The sequence below is a fragment of the Haematobia irritans genome, chromosome 4 (assembly GCF_050003625.1).
Source record: "Haematobia irritans isolate KBUSLIRL chromosome 4, ASM5000362v1, whole genome shotgun sequence".
NCBI lineage: Eukaryota > Metazoa > Arthropoda > Insecta > Diptera > Muscidae > Haematobia > Haematobia irritans.
In genome coordinates, this window is record NC_134400.1 from 156,106,977 (window position 1) to 156,127,502 (window position 20,526).

Sequence of the window (20,526 nt, forward strand, 5' to 3'; positions counted from 1 at the left end):
TGATCACCAACACTTCCATTTAATATTGTTTTACAGCAATAAATAATCTTCGAATCGCGACGCCGACTCAAACTGTACTGAAAAACTCAAACACACGTATTGCCTTCAAAACGTTATGTTTCCTTTTTATACCCTCCACCATAGGATGGGGGGTATATTAACTTTGTCATTCCGTTTGTAACACATCGAAATATTTCTCTAAGACCCCATAAAGTATATATATTCTGGGTCGTGGTGAAATTCTGAATCGATCTGAGCATGTCCGTCCGTCCGTCCGTCCGTCTGTTGAAATCACGCCAACTTCCGAACGAAACAAGCTATCGACTTGAAACTTGGCACAAGTAGTTGTTATTGATTTAGGTCGGATGGTATTGCAAATTGGCCATATCGGTCCACTTTTCGTATAGCCCCCATATAAACGGACCCCCAAATTTGGCTTGCGAGGCCTCTAAGAGAAGCAAATTTCATCCGATCCGGCTGAAATTTGGTACAACCATGCAAAAATTGGTCCATACCGGTCCATAATTATATATAGGCCCCATATAAACACATCCCCAGATTTGACCTCCGGAGCACCTTGGAAGAGCAAAATTCTTCCCATTCGGTTGAAATTTGGTATGTGATGTTAGTATAGGGTATCCAACAACCATGCAGGAATTGGTTCCTATCAGTCCATAATAATATATAGCTCCCATATAAACCGATCCCCAGATTTGACCTCCGGTGCCTTTTGGAGAAGCAAAATTCATCCGATCTGGTTGAAATTTGGTACGTGGTGGTAGTATATGATATTTAACAACCATGTGAGTTGAAATTTGTGGATGACAGTCTTTCGTAGAAGTTTCTACGCAATCCATGGTGGAGGGTACATAAGATTCGGCCTGGCCGAACTTACGGCCGTATATACTGGTTTTTTTCTCATATTATATGCTTGTATTGTTACATATGAGAGTAACTGTATGTTGTGGCTCTCTCACGCTAAGAGAAAACCAGTATTTTTTTGATATATTACGTAAAGTTTCATTAATTTTATGAAAGCGTCCATATATATTATTAAAAATTTCATAATTTCACAACAACGAAACAATATATTATGTAAATGTACATATATATTATGAAAAAGTCCATAAATTTATAAAAATGTACAAATTTATGTACAAATTCATATATAATTTTTTTGTGTATATCTATCAACCGATAAATCATAAATACACTTTTGTGAAGTTGCCTCAAAATTGGTTCAGATTTAAATGTTTTCTTACTAACATTATGGGCATTAGTCGACTTAAATTTCAATTCTACAAATTTTGTAGAAATCTAACAAATTTTGTCCAGATCGGTTCAGAGTTAAAAATATGTATATAGCACCCAACACATTGGACATATTTGATATGGTATCGAAAAAGTGGATCTACAAAGTGGTGCAGGGTATAATATAGTCGGCCCCGCCCCACTTTAGACTTTCCTTACTTGTTACAATATGAGAAAATGTCCCCATATTGTAATATGAGTTTTGTGGCCCTATTCTCTCATTTGATGACCAGCAGAATTGGACGACGAATATCTGAAAGCACTATTGAAGGAAAATTATCAACATCAATCCGAAGAAAAAGAACAACACTGAAACGACAATCTTTCGCCACCTTCAATCAATTGAGTTTAAATTTTTCATTTTTCCTACATGTACACTGATAAGTTCAGACTTACCGCTGTCAATGACATTCCAGCTCTGTCTGAATTATTACATCTTATATTTGAGATTTTTGGTAATAATATTTGTTTAACAGCAATCTCTCGTTTGTTCTTTACTTTCAGCTTATCGTACCATAAAAGGTGAAAAAGGTGATCGTGGGCCCAAGGGACCACCTGGTGATAGTATACGTGGTCCTCCTGGACCACCAGGTCCTGCTGGTCCCAAAGGTGAACCCAGTTCATTTCCACCTTTTATTGATTTCTCAGCAAATCCCGATGCGGTAAGTGCAAACCAAAAAGATTAAAAAAAAATTATTGTGAAAATATTTTAAATTGTTCATTAATAAGTTGTTGGAATATCTTTTGTTTTTAATGGCACATCGCACCTAGAGGCTTGTCAAAAAAATATATATAAACTTATACTTTTATAGGCCTCTAGGAAATTATATTGTATCATAACAATTATATAGAAATATATCCTTTTAAAGGTCTGAGAAGAATATTGCGTTGCGTTACAAACAGAATGGCAAAGTATATCCTCAATCCAAAAAATAACATCAAATTGTAGATTTGTTCGAATTGGCTACCTTTGCAACGAAGTATGGTCTTCCAACGGTAGACAAAGCCATCACAAGCTGCACGAATATGGTACTGCGAAGCAAAATCTTGCGAATATAGAGACTTTGGTTCAAAAGTCCAACAAATTTAGATCCGGAGATTTTGGTGGTTATTGAACGATAAAAATGAACCGATGAAGCTCCCTTTTTAAGTCATCCTTGGTAGGGGCCATCGGCCGATACGGCAGCCCACACCATTAGCATCGGCGGCGTTTGTGTTCTCTTGGTTGATCGACAACTAAACCCGATCATTTTGTTTATTCACAAACTGCTCAGTTGGGAATGGCTTCTCGTCGTAGAAAACCAACTTCAGTAACTGCCCGCTTTTTTTAGGGAGCCACCATGGTTAGCATGAGCGCTTTGCATACACTAGGTCGTGGGTTCGATTCCTGCTTCGATCGAACACCAAAAAGTTTTTCAGCGGTGGATTATCCCACCTCAGTAATGCTGGTGACATTTCTGAGGGTTTCAAAGCTTCTCTAAGTGGTTTCACTGCAATGTGGAACGCCGTTCGGACTCGACTATAAAAAGGAGGTCCCTTGTCATTGAGCTTAACATGGAATCGGGCAGCACTCAGTGATAAGAGAGAAGTTCACCAATGTGGTATCACAATGGACTGAATGTGACTGAAGTGAACCTGATACATCGGGCTGCCACCTAACCTAACCTAACTGGCCGCTTTCGTGTAAGCTAAGTAACTCCTTGCATCATTCAAGTCCAACTTTTACATCGCTGAGCTCTTTCACTTCTTGGGACTTCAATGTCATTAGTTCACGTCCATTTTGGAATGCAGCGTGTATTTCGATCAAATCTGATCTTAACTCTTGCGGATTTCCAGCCAAATATAGAACAATCTTATTATCAAGCTTGACTTTCATCCATGGTTGCCACTGGAGCCAAAAATAATCTACCAATCTTTGAAGAAAATTTTACCAAAATACTACCAACTAAAAAAATCGTTTTTTGCAGAGTTTGATCAAATTGTTGTGGTTATTATGGAAAAACTTTTTCTTCAAAAGAAGTGTTTTATTATTTTATTTTAATAATAGCGACAATTTATTTGACTGTATAAATATTCTTTGAGAAAAAGTATATATAGTAGATAGTATGGCCCAAAACAAAAATTTATTTTTTTTTTTAAGTTATTTAGAGAAAAAATATATATATTTATACACCGAAAGAATTTTCTTCGTTAAAAGAACGAGAAATTTCGTTAAAAGTACGAAATTTGTCATTGTTTTACAACCAAAGAAACTTTTCATTAAAAGTACGAAATATTTCGTACTTTCTACGAAGAAAAGTTCTTTCAAAATTTTCGTAGTTTGTACGAAAAAAATTCGTACTTTTTATGAAGAATCTTCGTAATTTTTATGAAAAATTTTCGTACTTTTTATGAAACAATTTCGTTCTTTTTATGAAAATGTTTCGTACTTTTTATGAAAAATTTTCGTAGTTTTTATGAAAAATTTTCGTACTTTTCGTACTTTATGAAAAAATTTCGTACTTTTTTTCGTACTTATGAAAAACTTTCGTACTTTTTTTTTCAAAAATGTGTGAACTTTTAGAAAAAAAATTATAGTCGAAAGTGCATTTGGTTATAGTTAGTTACAAGTGTGAAAAATGACATCACTATTTTACATCTTAAGTTTTTGAATAATTTTTAGTTTTATTGCTTCACTTTTATTCATAGCACGCTATCACCCAAATGAGAAGTAGCATAGACTTGCATAAAAAAATAGAATAAAGGAATACACTCAAGCACATTATAAAAGACAATTTAATGCCGCGAACGGAAATTTTACAACTTCAATGAAACTCCTTCGTTATTTCTAAGAAAATGTTTCGTACTTTTTATGAAGAAATTTTAACGCAGAATGTTTCGTAAAAACTTCTTCACAAAATTCATGAAATTTGAAGAAAGTTTCGTTAAAAGTACGAACTTTTTACGAAGAAAAGTTAATGTAGAATATTTCGTAGCAGTTTCGTAGATTCGTAAAATGTTCTTCGTAAAATTTACGAAAATGAATGAAAATTTCGTTATTTTAATGAAGAATTCACGAAGAATAGTTAATGAAGAAATCTTCTTAAAATTAACGAAGAGAATTCTTTCGGTGTAGAAAATGTAGTGAACGTTTTATTTTTATAGAAAGATTTGCTACAATTGTATTTCTATAGAAAATCTTGTCAAAATTTTATTTCTATAAAAAAATGTTTTAAAAATTTTATTTCCATAGAAAATGTTGTCAAAAATTGATTTCTATAGAAAATTTTGTCAAAAATTTTGTTTCTTGAGGAAATTTTGTCAACTTTTGTTTCTAGTGGAAATATGTAAATCACATCTTAGTTGGAGAGGAATATTTTGCAAAATCTACCAAAACATCGAGAATTCTACCAATCTACCAAACAGTAAAAAATCACCACCATTTTTAGTAAAATTCTACCAACTGTGGCAACCATGCTTCCACCACGAATAACTTTATTTCCAAATGTAATAGATCGAAATGGTTTTGTAGAATGAACTGTCGTTGACATAGATCTGTTAACATTCAGACGAGCGGTTTAGAAATGATAGCAACCTGTTTGGTGGTTGCAATATATATCAGCCACCCTGTATATAGTTTATGAGGACTGATACCGATATTTGAAAAATTCCAAATTACAAAGAAGTCCAAAATTCGATTTTACCATTATCAAAAACTCGATCGCCTTTTTCAAGAATTTTTAGAAGTCGACAACTCATTTTTTCCAAAATCGAGAAGTTGAAAAAAGAAAAAATATGAGAAAAAAGCTAAGTTTACTAATTTTGAGAAAATTCAACTATCTTGCCAATATGGAAAATTCGACGTTTTTTTTTTTAATTTCAACATAAAGTCAAGTTTTCAAAAAAATGTAACAAAACCCAGCTATTGTCAACCTAGAAATATAGAAATTTGCCATTTAAAAATGTTTAAAATGTCGAGAAATCGTTTTCTCATTATAATATATTTTTAATTTTTTTTTTTGCCAACTAACCAATTATGTACCTTTCCCCTATATGGCTTAGAGCTTACATATCCATACCAGCGCCAGGATCTCTTTAAAATGTAATGCCATTGTGTTAGCCGATATTCCTTCCAATGACTTGTTGGGCAATAGTGTTTATCGAGTAATTTAGCGACACTATCGCAAACGGTGTGTTAATCTCATGTAGCACCAGAGTGAGCTGTATATCTGGGTAATAGATATACACAAAATACCAATGCAGCTTTTTATAACATGGCCGTAGATGGTGTTTTGGGAACATGGTCAAAAACCAAAAGCTCTTGTGATAATCCGCTAGTTTTTACACATAGTTATCTGGAAAATCGGAGAATTTGCCTCCGCCTGTTAGAATGGGAAAGTTCATTTATGACACTTACACCATGATATTGGAATATCAGTACCAGCGAGAGTATAAAATTTATGTAAAGGGTGACTGGTATGTATTGAAACCTATGTCAGGTTACTATTATTCCTAAACCACTCGTCTGAAAATTGACAACTCTATTCCAGTGACAATTCATTTGATATTTTACAAGCTTACAAAAGTGTTTTGATTTATTTTATTCACAAATAAATATATTCGTATTGCAATTCAATCAGGATATTGAGACTGCTGTATATATTGCTGGAGAAGTACAAGTGATTATCGTTGGAGCCTACCAGCAATTCAATATGAATAAATCTTTTGTTTCTCGTTACAATGCAGTATTGCATGGCGCGTAAGAAGTTTCCGCAAAAAAAAAAAGTATATACAGCCGTAAGTTTGGCCGGGCCGAATCTTAAATACCCACCACCATGAACCAAATATTATAGTTTCCTTTCAAATTTCAGGGGGTTTGATGGCAGATATTCTCCCAAGCAGAGCAGTTCAACCAGTACACTTTCCGAAAATAAATTTTAAGATTTTACCTATAAAGACTATATCAGATTATACGAATCGGATATACTATATACACGTAAAAAAAAAATTTCCTCCCAAACGAAATTTTAGACAAACAAAGTTCGTTTCTAATTTGCTTTTTGCTGTAAGGAAGTTTATTTGGAAAAAAAGTATATACTGTTTGTGATAAATGTTTACTCTTTTCAGGATGTAAAAATAATTTCATAAAGACTAACTCAAAAAACAATATTTTCTGGCTAATTGCATTTTCCTCACATCTTTCTCACTTCCACGAGGTTTTTTAGTTCTTAGCGCCTTTTTCTTGTAATACAAACAATGTAGAAGAAATTATACGATTTTATAAATTTTTAAAATTTTACCTTTCGCCTGGACGGAGAATCGAACCGCGGACCATGCAATTTGTAAGCCAGCACACTATCCACTGAGCTACGTAGCTGTTATTGGCATCAATAGCTAACTATCCATATAAGTTATATTAATATAGCATAGCTTGCGGCGCCCACGATCCGATTTAGTTGGGCACCGTGGAGAATTGGTTGCTACGTCCGCCTTGCATGCCAAGGGTCGTGGGTTCGAGCCCTGCTTCGACCGAACTCCAAAAAGTTTTTATAGCCTCCACCATAGGAAGGGGGTATGTTAACTTTGTCATTCCGTTTGTAACACATCGAAATATTGCTCTAAGACCCCATAAAGTATATATATTCTGGGCCGTGGTGAAATTCTGAGTCGATCTGAGCATGTCCGTCCGTCCGTCTGTTGAAATCACGCTAACTTCCCAACGAAACAAGCAATCGACTTGAAACTTGGCACCAGTAGTTGTTATTGATGTAGGTCGGATGGTATTGAAAATGGGCCATATCGGCCCACTTTTACGTATAGCCCCCATATAAACGGACCCCCAAATCAGGCTGAAATTTGGTACATGGTGTTAGTATATGGTCTCATACAACCATGCAAAAATTGGCCCATATCGGTCCACTTTTACGTATAGCCCCCATATAAACGGACCCCCAAATTTGGCTTGCGATTGCTCTAAAAGAAGCAAATTTCATCCGATCAGACTGAAATTTGGTACATGGTGTTAGTATATGGTCTCATACAACCATGCAAAAATTGGCCCATATCGGTCCACTTTTACGTATAGCGCCCATATAAACGGACCCCCAAATTTGGCTTGCGATTGCTCTAAAAGAAGCAAATTTCATCCGATCAGACTGAAATTTGGTACATGGTGTTAGTATATGGTCTCACATAACCATGCGAAAATTGGTCCATATCGGTCCACTTTTACGTATAGCCCCCATATAAACGGACCCCCAAATTTGGCTTGCGATTGCTCTAAAAGAAGCAAATTTCATCCGATCAGACTGAAATTTGGTACATGGTGTTAGTATATAGTCTCACACAACCATGCGAAAATTGGTCCATATCAGTCCACTTTTACGTATAGCCTCCATATAAACGGACCACCAAATTTGGCTTGCGATTGCTATAAGAGAAGCAAATTTCATCCGATCAGACTGAAATTTGGTACATGGTGTTGGTATATGTCTCTAATGACCATGCAAAAATTGGTCCACATCGACCTATAATTATATATAGCCCCCGTATAAGACGATCCCCAGATTTGACCTCCGGAGCCTCTTAGAGGATCCGGTTGAAATTTGGTACGTGGTGTTAGTATATGGTCTCTAACAACCATGCAAGAATTGGTCCATATCGGTCCATAATTATATATATAGCCCCCATATAAATCGATCCCCAGATTTGTCCTCCGAAGCCTCTTGGAGGAGCAAAATTCATCCGATCCGGTTGAAATTTGTAACATGGTGTTAGAATGTGGTCTCTAACAAACACGCAAGAATTGATCCATATCGGTCCATAATTATATATAGCCCCCATATAAACCGTTCCCCAGATTTGATCTCCGGAGCCTCTTGGAGCAGCAAAACTCATCCGATCCGGTTGAAATTTGCAACGTGGTGTTAGTATAAGGCCGCTAATAACCATGCCAAAATTGGTCCATATCGGTCTATAGTTATATATAGCCGATCCCCAATCATACAAAAATTGGTCCATATCGGTTCATAATCATGGTTGCCACTCGAGCCAAAAAAAATCTACCAAAATTTTATTTTTATAGAAAACATTGTCAAAATGTTATTTCTATAGAAAATTTTGTCAAAATTTTATTTCTATAGAAAATTTTGTCAAAATTTTATTTCTATAGAAAATTTTGTCAAAATGTTATTTCTATAGAAAATTTTGACAAAATTTTATTTCTATAACAAATTTTGGCAAAATTTTATTTCTATATCAAATTTTGACAAAATTTTATTTCTATAGAAAATTTTGTCAAAATTTTATTTCTATAGAAATTTTTTCCAAAATTTTATTTCTATAGAAAATTTTGTCCAAATTTTACTTATATAGAAACTTTAAACTTAATTATATACGTATTTAATCGGCCTTTTTAGTTTAATATATACCACGTATGGACTATGTGGTATATATTACGGTGTTAGGAAGTTTTAAGATACCTTGCCATCGGCTTCAGTAGAAGTTTCTACGCAATGCATGGTGGAGGGTACATAAGCTTCGGCCTGGCCGAACTTACGGCCGTATATACTTCTTTTTTGTTTTTTACATATATTCCATACTACTATATTCAATTTTTACTATGAACTGTAAAATGTGTCTTATTAAAGACTTAAAGTCAGAAAAAGACAGTGCTTGATATAAACGAAATGGACTGTGTTGTTGGTTCAAAAATATATTTTTTTATTGAAAAAATACAAATTTTGTAACAAACGATTTTTTGGTGATAAAAGTTTAAAATTTTGGAAGAAATTCAAAAAACTCTAACAAAAGAAAAACGTTTTCGGTACACGTTTTCCAAAGGTGTTTTTTTTTCTTTGCGTGTATGATAGACTATATCAGATTCAGATTTATAAGAACCATTTTTGTTTGAGTTTTAGAGGAATTATTAACATCTCTAGTAAGTGTGCAAGAAAATGATGATTTGAAATCTATAATCTGTAGATTTTCACACCGATTATTTAAATGATTACAAGAAGTAAAATTTGGAAATTCAATTTCAAGCAGTGTGACTTCCACACCCTCAAGAAGTGAAATCGGTCTATATGGAGGCCTTACCAAATGGACCGATAAAAACCAAATCCGATACATGTTTTTGTGAGTCTGAAGTACCAGTATATTTACAATGTCAGGCAAATCGGTGACGGGGGTATAATAAGTTTGTCATTTCGTTTGTAACACATCGAAATATCGATTTCCGACTATATAAAGTATATATATTTATTCCGTCTGCCTGGCTCTCTGTCTATCTGTTGTAATCGCGCTACAGTCTTCCATAATGAAGCAATCGTGCTGAAATTTTGCACAAACTCGTCTTTTGTATGCAGGCAGGTCTAGTTCGAAGATGGGCTATATCGGTCAAGGTTTTGATATAGTCCCCATATAAACCGACCTCCCGATTTGGGGTCTTGGGCTTATAGAAATCGTAGTTTTTATCCAATTTGCCTGAAATTGGAAACCTATATGACCATAAAGAGGTGTGCCAAAAATAGTCCGTATCGGTCCATGTTTTGGTACAGCCCCTATATTGACCGATCTCCCGATTTTGCTTCTTGGGCGTTTAGAAACTGTATTTTCTATCCGATTTGCCTGAAATTGAAAATCTACAGGTATTTTGGGACCATAAAGAGGTGTGTCGAAAATGTTCCGTATCGGTCCATGTTTTGGTATAGCCCCCATATAGACCGATCTCTCGATTTTATTATTGGGTTTCTATAAACTGTAGTTACTATCCGATTGGCCTAAAATTGGAAATCAAAAGGTAGATTAGGACCATAAAGTGGTGTGTCGAAAATGGAAAAAAATATTGTCGTGAATTCAAAGATTTCATGTCTTTAAAATACGAATGCAAATTTTGCTTAGCATAGAAGACGCATTTCTCTAATATAAGGTTATTTTTTCCTTGTCCAAAAGTCGATAAACTTTTCAATGAAGTCGTATTGTCCTTATAATTAAGTGATTTGAATTAAAAATGGGTATCATAACATGAAAGAAAAAATGTTTGGGCTAAGGTCAACTTGACTTTAATAATTCAGAAAAATTCTTCAAATTTAATGAAATTGTCTTTAAATTGATTGTGTTTTTGCATCTTGGCTATAAAGCAAAAAATCGTTCAAATATAGGACATGTTTTTCAAAACTTTATTTTAAAGAATTTTTGTGCTTGAAACATAGCATAATTTCTACTGGAAGTCGAGTCTTAATTTGGAAAATAAATTTGTCGTTAACTCGTTTTTAGAGGACTTTGATAGCATATGAAGAAAAAAAGATGAGAAAGCGAAAAATTAAAATTTGCTTCCTAGAAGCAAGTACACAAAACCCAAATTTAAAAGAGAATTGTGTCTTAAATGTATCCTTACTTGTATTCTCCGCTTCTTTGGCTCGGAATCAATACCAAATTTTTAAAGTAAAGACAAAATCTTTGGAACCGGGCATGCTTTTTTTCAGTGTGTGATTGGTAGCACTGAAGAAAGATTACACCATCAATATCTTCTAACACTATGCAACAATTGCATAATTGGAATGAAATTCATATATGGAAGTCGCATTAATTGACTTTGGTTTCATCTCTTCAAAGTCATCAGTTTGTTTTGATTTACAAATCTCTTATAACCACAATAATCTAACACATTTATTAGCCAAATAAAATCCATAGAGATTCGTTAAAGCCATCTACAATAGGATAAGCATGTTCGTGTCATTATTATGAATACCTTGTAATAACGTCTACTTACTAAACTGGCAATAATTCAATAACAAATTCCCACTCACCCAGCTTGTTAAGCATGTTGCATTAATTCCAATTTGTGTAAATATCATCAATAATTCCATATTTCCAATTAGAGCCCAGGCCTTATCAAGGTCTCAGCTACCTAACAGCATATGTGTGGATAATAAAACTCACCCCACGCCCCCCATTCCCCTCTGCAATTGCCCTATTTCAACATAGCAGTATAATCTACGGTAGCATATGTAGTAATTATCGACAAATCACTGAACGTATGTACCACCCATTAAACGAAAGCCAAGCCATCCTGGGTATATGCTCTCTTACCTATATTATGCTCACTCCGACAGAACAGAACAACAAATCGGATGGCAGTTGCATTTTATCGTTGGCTCAACAAACACATTTTGTAATTATAAATAAATACTTCAGTCCTAATGAAATAATCGCGAGTAAACAGCAATATATTTATAATGATTTTATAGCAGCTCCACCATTATCACCACCTCACACTGTCAAAATTTATAGACACGAACACGAAGAGAAATTCATTCCAAAATACTCGTACTTTTTTCGCAAAGAAAATATATCCCAATTTATCAGCAATATATAGAAATTCTTTGTTTTTAATCTGTTTTATTTCTTATTATTAAGAATTCTTTTAAGACTAAAAAGCCGATTGTTTGAAATTTCGTTTAATACACCCAAAGAATTCTCTTCGTGAATTTTACCAAGAATTTTTCATTAGGTATTCTTCGTAAATTTTCCATTAAAACAACGAAATTTTCATTGATTTTCGTAAATTTTACAAAAAAAAAAAACTTTTTCGAAATGTCTACGAAATATTCTACACTGAAAAAAAAGCATACTCGCTTCCAAAGATTTTGTCTTTACTTTAAAAAATTTGGTATTGATTCCGAGCCAAAGAAGCGGAGAATACAATTAAGGATACTTTTAAGATACAATTCTCTTTTAAATTTAGGTTTTGTGTACTTGCTTCTAGGAAGCAAATTTTAATTTTTCGCTTTCTCAGCTTTTTTTCTTCATATGCTATAAAAGTCCTTTAAAAACGAGTTAACGGCAACTTTATTTTCCAAATTAGGACTCGACTTCCAGTAGAAATTATGCTATGTTTGAAGTAAAAAACTTCTTTAAAATAAAGTTTTGAAAAACATGTCCTATATTTGAACGATTTTTTGCTTTGTATTCAAGATGCAAAAAGACAACAAATTTAAAGACAATTTCATTAAATTTAATGAATATTTCTGAATTATTAAAGTCAAGTTGACCTTAGCCTATACATTTTTTCTTTCATGTTAAGATACCCATTTTTAAGTCAAATCTCTTAATTGTAAGGACAATACGACTTCATTGAAAAGTTTATCGATTTTTGGACAAGGAAAATAACTTTATTTTAGAGAAATGCGTCTTCTACGCTAAGCAAAATTTGTATTCGTATTTTAAAGACATGAAATCTTTGACCTCACCACAATATTTTTTTTCAGTGTACATTAGTTTTCTTTGTAAAACTTTTAACAACATTTTCTCACATTTCATGATTTTTGTGAAGAAGTTTTTTTTTTACGAAATGATCAATATTTTACGAAACAACCTGCGTTAGCAAACCTTCATAAAAAGTAAACCGCATCCCGGAATCCCCCATCAAGTTTTTTCCACTTCCGATGCTGTCATTTTGAACAAGTCCACAAACATTTCTTTTAAAGCGCATCCCGGGATCCCCTATCGATTTGTTTTCACATCGAATTAGACCGTTTTACGTGAAAATTTAAGTTTTGGACAATTAAATTTCGCAAAAAATAATAGAAAATCAATAAAAAGTAAAACAAGTAAAGAAAGTCTAAAGTCGGGCGGTGCCGACTATATTATACCCTGCACCGCTTTGTAGATCTAAATTTTCGATACCATATCACATCCGTCAAATGTGTTGAGGGCTATATATAAAGGTTTGTCCCAAATACATATATTTGAATATCACTCGATCTGGACAGAATTTGATGAACTTCTACATAATCTATAGACTCAAAATTTAACTCGGCTAATGCACTAGGGCGGAACACAATGTTAGTACAAAAATATGGGCAACATTTAAATCTGAAGCAATTTTAAGGAAACTTCGCAAAAGTTTATTTATGATTTATAGCTCAATATATATGTATTAGAAGTTTAGGAAAATTAGAGTCATTTTTACAACTTTTGGACTAAGCAGTGGCGATTTTACAAGGAAAATGTTGGTATTTTGACCATTTTTGTCGAAATGAGAAAAACATATATATGGGAGCTATATCTAAATCTGAACCGATTTCAACCAAATTTGGCACGCATAGTAACAATGCTAATTCTACTCCCTGTGAAAAATTTTAACTAAATCGGAGTTAAAAATTGGCCTCTGTGGTCATATGAGTGTAAATCGGGCGAAAGCTATATATCCAAATCTGAACCGATTTCAACCAAATTTGGCACGCATAGTTACAATGCTAATTCTACTCCCTGTGCAAAATTTCAACTAAATCGGAGTTAAAAATTGGCCTCTGTGGTCATATGAGTGTAAATCGGGCGAAAGCTATATATGGGAGATATATCCAAATCTGAACCGATTTCAACCAAATTTGGCACGCATAGCTACAATGCTAATTCTACTCCCTATGCAAAATTTCAACTAAATCGGGGCAAAAAATTGGCCTCTGTGGGCAAATGAGTGTAAATCGGGCGAAAGCTATATATGGGAGCTATATCTAAATCTGAACCGATTTTGCTGATATTCTGCAAGTTTTTCGAGACACATAAAATATTCGGATGTACGGAATTTGAGGAAGATCGGTTGATATACGCGCCAACTATGACCACATCGGTGAAAAATATATGTGGGAGCTATATCTAAATCTGAACCGATTTTTTTCCAAAATCAATAGGGATCGTCTTTGAGCCGAAACAGGACCCTATACCAAATTTTAGGACAATCGGACTAAAACTGCGAGCTGTACTTTGCACACAAAAATATATCAACAGACAGACAGACAGAAAGACAGACAGACAGACAGATGGACGTCGCTAAATCGACTCAGAATTTAATTCTAAGCCGATCCGTATACTAAAAGGTTGGTCTATGATTACTCCTTCTTGGCGTTACATACAAATGCACAAACTTATTATACCCTGTACCACAGTAGTGGTGAAGGGTATAAATATTGTCATGAGGTTAAAGATTTCATGTCATTAAAATACGAATGCAAATTTTGCTTAGCATAGAAGACGCATTTCTCTAATATAACGTTTTTTTCCTTGTCCAAAAGTCGATAAACTTTTCAATGAAGTCGTATTGTCCTTAAAATTAAGTGATTTCACTTAAAAATGGGTATCATAACATGAAAGAAAAAAATTTTGGGCTAAGGTCAACTTGACTTTAATAATTCAGAAACATTCTTTAAATTTAATGAAATTGTCTTTAAATTTGTTGTCTTTTTGCATCTTGACTACAAAGCAAAAAATTGTTCAAGTATAGGACATGTTTTTCAACACTTTATTTTAAAGACGTTTTTTACTTGAAACATAGCATAATTTCTACTGGAAGTCGAGTCTTAATTTGGAAAATAAAGTTGTCGTTAACTCGTTTTTAAAGGACTTTGATAGCATATGAAGGAAAAAAAGCTGAAAAAGCGAAAAATTAAAATTTGCTTCCCAGAAGCAAGTACACAAACCCCAAATTTAAAAGAGAATTGTGTCTTAAAAGTATCCTTGCTTGTATTCTCCGCTTCTTTGGCTCGGAATCAATACAAAAATTTTTAAAGTAAAGACAAAATCTTTGGAACCAGGCATGCTTTTTTTAGTGTATATTCGGCCGTAAGTTGGGCCAGGCCGAATCATATGTACCCTCCACCATGGATTGCGTAAAAACTTCTACAAAAGACTGTCATCCACAATCGAATTACTTGGGTTGCAGTAACACTTGCCAAGGGCAAGGTATCTTAAAACTTCTTAACACCGTCTTCTTAGTCCATGCGGGGTATATATTACACAAAAAAAGACCGATTAAATACGTATATATTTCAATTTGACAACATTTTCTATAGAAATAAAATTTTGACAAAATTTTCTATAGAAATAAAATTTTGACAAAATTTTCTATAGAAATAAAATTTTGACAAAATTTTCTATAGCTATAAAATGTTGAGAAAATTTTCTTAGTCCATGCGGGGTATATATTACACAAAAAAAGGCCGATTAAATACGTATATATTTCAATTTGACAACATTTTCTATAGAAATAAAATTTTGACAAAATTTTCTATAGCTATAAAATGTTGAGAAAATTTTCTTTAGAAATTAAATTTTCGGTATGAATAAAGTTTTGATAAAATTTGCTATAGAAATAAAATTAAAAAAAAAAACTGTCTATAGTAATTAGATTTTGACAAAATTTTCTATTGAAATAAAATTTTGGTAGATTATTTTTGACGATATGGACCAATTTTTGTGCGATTGGCAATCGGCTATATATAACTATAGATCGATATTTACCAATTTTTGCATGGCTGTTAGCGGTCATATACTAGTGCTATGTACCCAATTTCAACCGAATCGGATGAATTTTGCTCCTCCAAGAGGTTCCGGAATTCAAATCTGGGTATCGATTTATATGGGGGCTATATATAATTATGGACCGATATTTACCAATTTTTGCATGGTTGTTAGGGGACATATACTAACACCACGTACTAAGTTTCAACCGAATCGGATGAATTTTGCTCCTCCAAGAGGTTTCGGAAGTCAAATCTGGGTATCGATTTATATGGGGGCTATATATAATTATGGACCGATATGTACCAATTTTTGCATGGTTGTTAGAGGACATATACTAACACCACGTACTAAGTTTCAACCGGATCGGATGAATTTTGCTCTTCTAAGAGGCTCCGGAGGTCAAATCTTGGGATCGGTTCTCTACAACTGTCGTTAGTATAACTTTTTACGCAATCCATAGTGAAGGGTACATAAGATACGGCCTAGCCGAACTTTCGGCCGTATATAAAGGGTGATTCTTTTGAGGTTAGGATTTTCATGCATTAGTATTTGACAGATCACGTGGGATTTCAGACATGGTGTCAAAGAGAAAGATGCTCAGTATGCTTTGACATTTCATCATGAATAGACTTACTAACGAGCAACGCTTGCAAATCATTGAATTTTATTACCAAAATCAGTGGCAGAAAATCCGCTTTTTTATCGACAAATTTTGTTCAGCGATGAGGCTCATTTCTGGTTGAATGGCTACGTAAATAAGCAAAATTGCCGCATTTGGAGTGGAGAGCAACCAGAAGCCGTTCAAGAACTGCCCATGCATCCCGAAAAATGCACTGTTTGGTGTGGTTTGTACGCTGGTGGAATCATTGGACCGTATTTTTTCAAAGATGCTGTTGGACGCAACGTTACGGTGAATGGCGATCGCTATCGTTCGATGCTAACAAACTTTTTGTTGCCAAAAATGGAAGAACTGAACTTGGTTGACATGTGGTTTCAACAAGATGGCGCTACATGCCACACAGCTCGCGATTCTATGGCCATTTTGAGGGAAAACTTCGGAGAACAATTCATCTCAAGAAATGGACCGGTAAGTTGGCCACCAAGATCATGCGATTTGACGCCTTTAGACTTTTTTTTGTGGGGCTACGTCAAGTCTAAAGTCTACAGAAATAAGCCAGCAACTATTCCAGCTTTGGAAGACAACATTTCCGAAGAAATTCGGGCTATTCCGGCCGAAATGCTCGAAAAAGTTGCCCAAAATTGGACTTTCCGAATGGACCACCTAAGACGCAGCCGCGGTCAACATTTAAATGAAATTATCTTCAAAAAGTAAATGTCATGGACCAATCTAACGTTTCAAATAAAGAACCGATGAGATTTTGCAAATGTTATGCGTTTTTTTTTTTAAAAAAGTTATCAAGCTCTTAACAAATCACCCTTTACTTGTTACACATACACTATAAAAAAGGTTACTTGGATCTAAAGATTTTGACCTTTTCTTAAGGATTTTGGTATTGATTCCGAGCCAAAGATGCGGCTTCTTTAAAATAAAGACATTTTTTAGCGACCTATCTGGCATTAAATCTAGGATCAATAAAATTAAAATTAGGATTCAGATCTCATTTATCGAATTTTCATTTTCTTTTCGCTGTATATTAATAAAGCTATTCACGTACAATTAAATGCCAGTTTAAAAATCCAAATTATTGCAGATACCTCAAAGTAAAAATGTTTTCTTAATTCAAAAAAAAAAAAAAAATTAAACCAAAGATGCTAAATCCTCCAAAAAATCTTAGCCTACATTTGAAGTTTTTTATCTTAAATTCAATAAAGATTAAATATTTCAGTTAATTTAAGGATGATTCCTTTGAATCAAAATTGTGTTTCTTTATTTTATGGAAAATTTTCCTTAGTTCAACTTTAACGGAGGGACAAAAGTTTACAAAATTTGTGTCCTCAATTAATTTAAAAAAAAAATTATAAACTTTGTTTTAATTAAAATGTCATTATTTTAAAGAAATTTGTCCTTAATATTTTGTAAATTGCGCATCCTGAAATTTAGGTTGCATAATCTTTAATATCACGTAAATATTTTTTTCAGTGTACGTTTCGTATTTTTTCTGAAAAGCTTTTGTAGCTTTTATGAAAAAGTTTCGTACTTCATGTTGACGATGTTTTTTCAATGGAAATTTCGTTGGTTTAATATATAAGAGTATACAAAATGCTAAATATTTTATTAAAAAAACGATGGGAATTTTTTCAGTGTGATCGGTTCACTTTTTTTTTTGTGAGTGTAACTTGAACTATAACTTTCCCATTGATTTCGCTTTTTAAACCACCACATCACATCGCATAAATTAGCTGACATTTTAACAGGTCAACTCATGATAAATATATTTTTGTGCAATGGATGGAGAAATAGAAATGCTGTGGAAGCTGAATATGGGCAATTTAATGTAAACAGAACATTTATACAATGCTAATGTAATTTAGTAACTATGGGAAGAACAAAGTCTCCCTACATCTAGCATATAACGGCATGAATACATAATAATTTTTTTCTAAAATTGTTATTTATAAGTACTGGACTTTCGAGGCCTTAGTCTGATAAAAAGAATTTCAGATGGATTTGTTGAAACATTCCCCCTCAAGCATATTAAAATAAATTGATATATTTTAAATTCGGGGACTATATCAGATTCTGGATATTTCAGAATCTTTTCTGTTTAATTTCCGGAAGGCATACTGAAAAAAAATATTGTTATGAGGTCAAAGATTTTATGCCTTTAAAATACGAATGCAAATTTTGTTTGGCATAGAAGACGCATTTCTCCAATATAAAGTTTTTTTTCCTTGTCCAAAAGTCGATAAAATTTTCAATGAAGTCGTATTGTCCTTATTAAATTAAGTGATTTCACTTAAAAATGGGTATCATAACATGAAAGAAAACATTTTTGGGCTAAGGTCAACTTAATTCAGAAACATTCTTTAAATTTAATGAAATTGTCTTTAAATTTGTTGTCTTTTTGCATCTTGACTACAAAGCAAAAAGTCGTTCAAATATAGGACATGTTTTTCAACACTTTATTTTAAAGACGTTTTTTACTTGAAATATAGCATAATTTCTACTGGAAGTCGAGCCTTAATTTGGAAAAAAAGTTTTCGTTAGCTCGTTTTTAAAGGACTTTGATAGCATATGAAGCAAAAAAGCTGAAAACGCGAAAAATTAAAACTTGCTTCCTAGAAGCAAGTACACAAAACCCAAATTTAAAAGAGAATTTTGTCTTACAAGTATCCTTACTTGTATTCTCCGCTTCTTTGGCTCGGAATCAATACCAAAATTTTTAAAGTAAAGACAAAATCTTTGGAACCGGGCATGCTTTTTTTCAGTGTATCTACCGTCCTATAAATCAAAAATTCACTTATGCGAAGTTGCATAAAAATCACTTTTTCGCATATTTCTACCCTGCGCCACACTGCGGAACAGGGTATTATAAGTTTGTTTGCAACACCCAGAAGGAGACGAGATAGACACATGGTGTCTTTGGCAAAAATGCCCAGGGTGGGCTGCTGAGTCGATATAGCCATGCCCGTCTGTCCGTGATCACATTTTTGTAATCAAAGTCTAGGTCGCAGTTTTAGTCCAATCGACAAATTTGGCAAAAGTATGTGTTTTGGCTCAGAATAGATCCCTATTGATTTTGGAAAAAATCGGTTCAGATTTAGATATAGCTCCCACATATATCTTTCGCCCGATATGGATTAATGCGGTCCCAGAAGCCAGAGTTTTACCCCAATTTGGTTGAAATTTTGTACAGGGAGTAGAATTAGCATTGTAGTTATGCGTGCTAAATTTGATTAAAGTCGGATCAGATTTAGATATATCTCCCATATATAGCTTTCGCCCGATTTACACTCATATGACCACAGAGGCCAATTTTTATCTCCGATTTTGTTGAAATTTTCACAGGGGGTAGCATTAGCATTGTAGCTATGTGTGCCAATTTTTGTTGAAATCGGTTTATATATAGCTCCCATATATATGTTTTTCTGATTTCGATAAAAATGGTCAAAATACCAACATTTTCCTTGTAAAATCGCCACTGTTTAGTCGAAAAGTTGTAAAAATGACTCTAATTTTCCTAAACTTCTAATACATATATATCGAGCGATAAATCATAAATAAACTTTTGCGAAGTTTCCTTAAAATTTCTTCAGATTTAAATGTTTCCCATATTTTTATACCCTCCATCATAGGATGGGGTTATATTAACTTTGTCATTCCGTTTGTAACACATCGAAATATTGCTCTAAGACCCCATAAAGTATATATATTCTGGGTCGTGGTGAAATTCTGAGTCGATCTAAGCATGTCCGTCCGTCCGTCTGTTGAAATCACGCTAACTTCCGAACAAAACAAGCTATCGACTTGAAACTTGGCACAAGTAGTTGCTACCGATGTAGGTCGGATGGTATTGAAAATGGGCCATATCGGTCCACTTTTACGTATAGCCCCCATATAAAGGGACCCTCAGATTTGGCTTGTGGAGCCTCTAACAGAAGCATATTTCATCCGATCCGGCTGAAATTTGGTACATGGTGTTGGTATATGGTCTCTAACAACCATGCGAAAATTGGTCCACATCGGTCCATAAATATAGATAGCCCCCATATAAACCGATCACCAGATTTGGCTTGCGGAGCCTAAAAGAGAAGCAAATTTCATCCGATCCGGCTGAAATTTGGTACATAGTGTTGGTATATGGTCTCTAACAACCATGCAAAAATTGGTCCACATCGGTCAATAATTATATATAGCCCCCATATAAACCGATCCCCAGATTTGGCTTGCGGAGCCACAAAGGGAAGAAAATTTCGTCCGATCCGGCTGAAATTTGGTACATGATGTTGGTATATGGTCTCTAACAACCA

The 20,526-nt window shown here is 33.9% G+C and overlaps 1 protein-coding gene across 6 annotated transcripts in view; it reads left to right on the forward strand.

The window, feature by feature from the left end:
• Positions 1 to 20,526, forward strand: part of Mp (collagen XV/XVIII-type protein multiplexin) — a 1,363,033-nt gene that overhangs the window by 789,974 nt on the left and 552,533 nt on the right. For all 6 annotated transcript variants that reach the window (XM_075303610.1, XM_075303614.1, XM_075303611.1 and 3 more), the window contains one exon: positions 1,816 to 1,973. In XM_075303610.1, the coding sequence (XP_075159725.1) occupies positions 1,816 to 1,973 (158 nt within the window). The remainder of the gene's footprint in view (positions 1 to 1,815; positions 1,974 to 20,526) is intronic.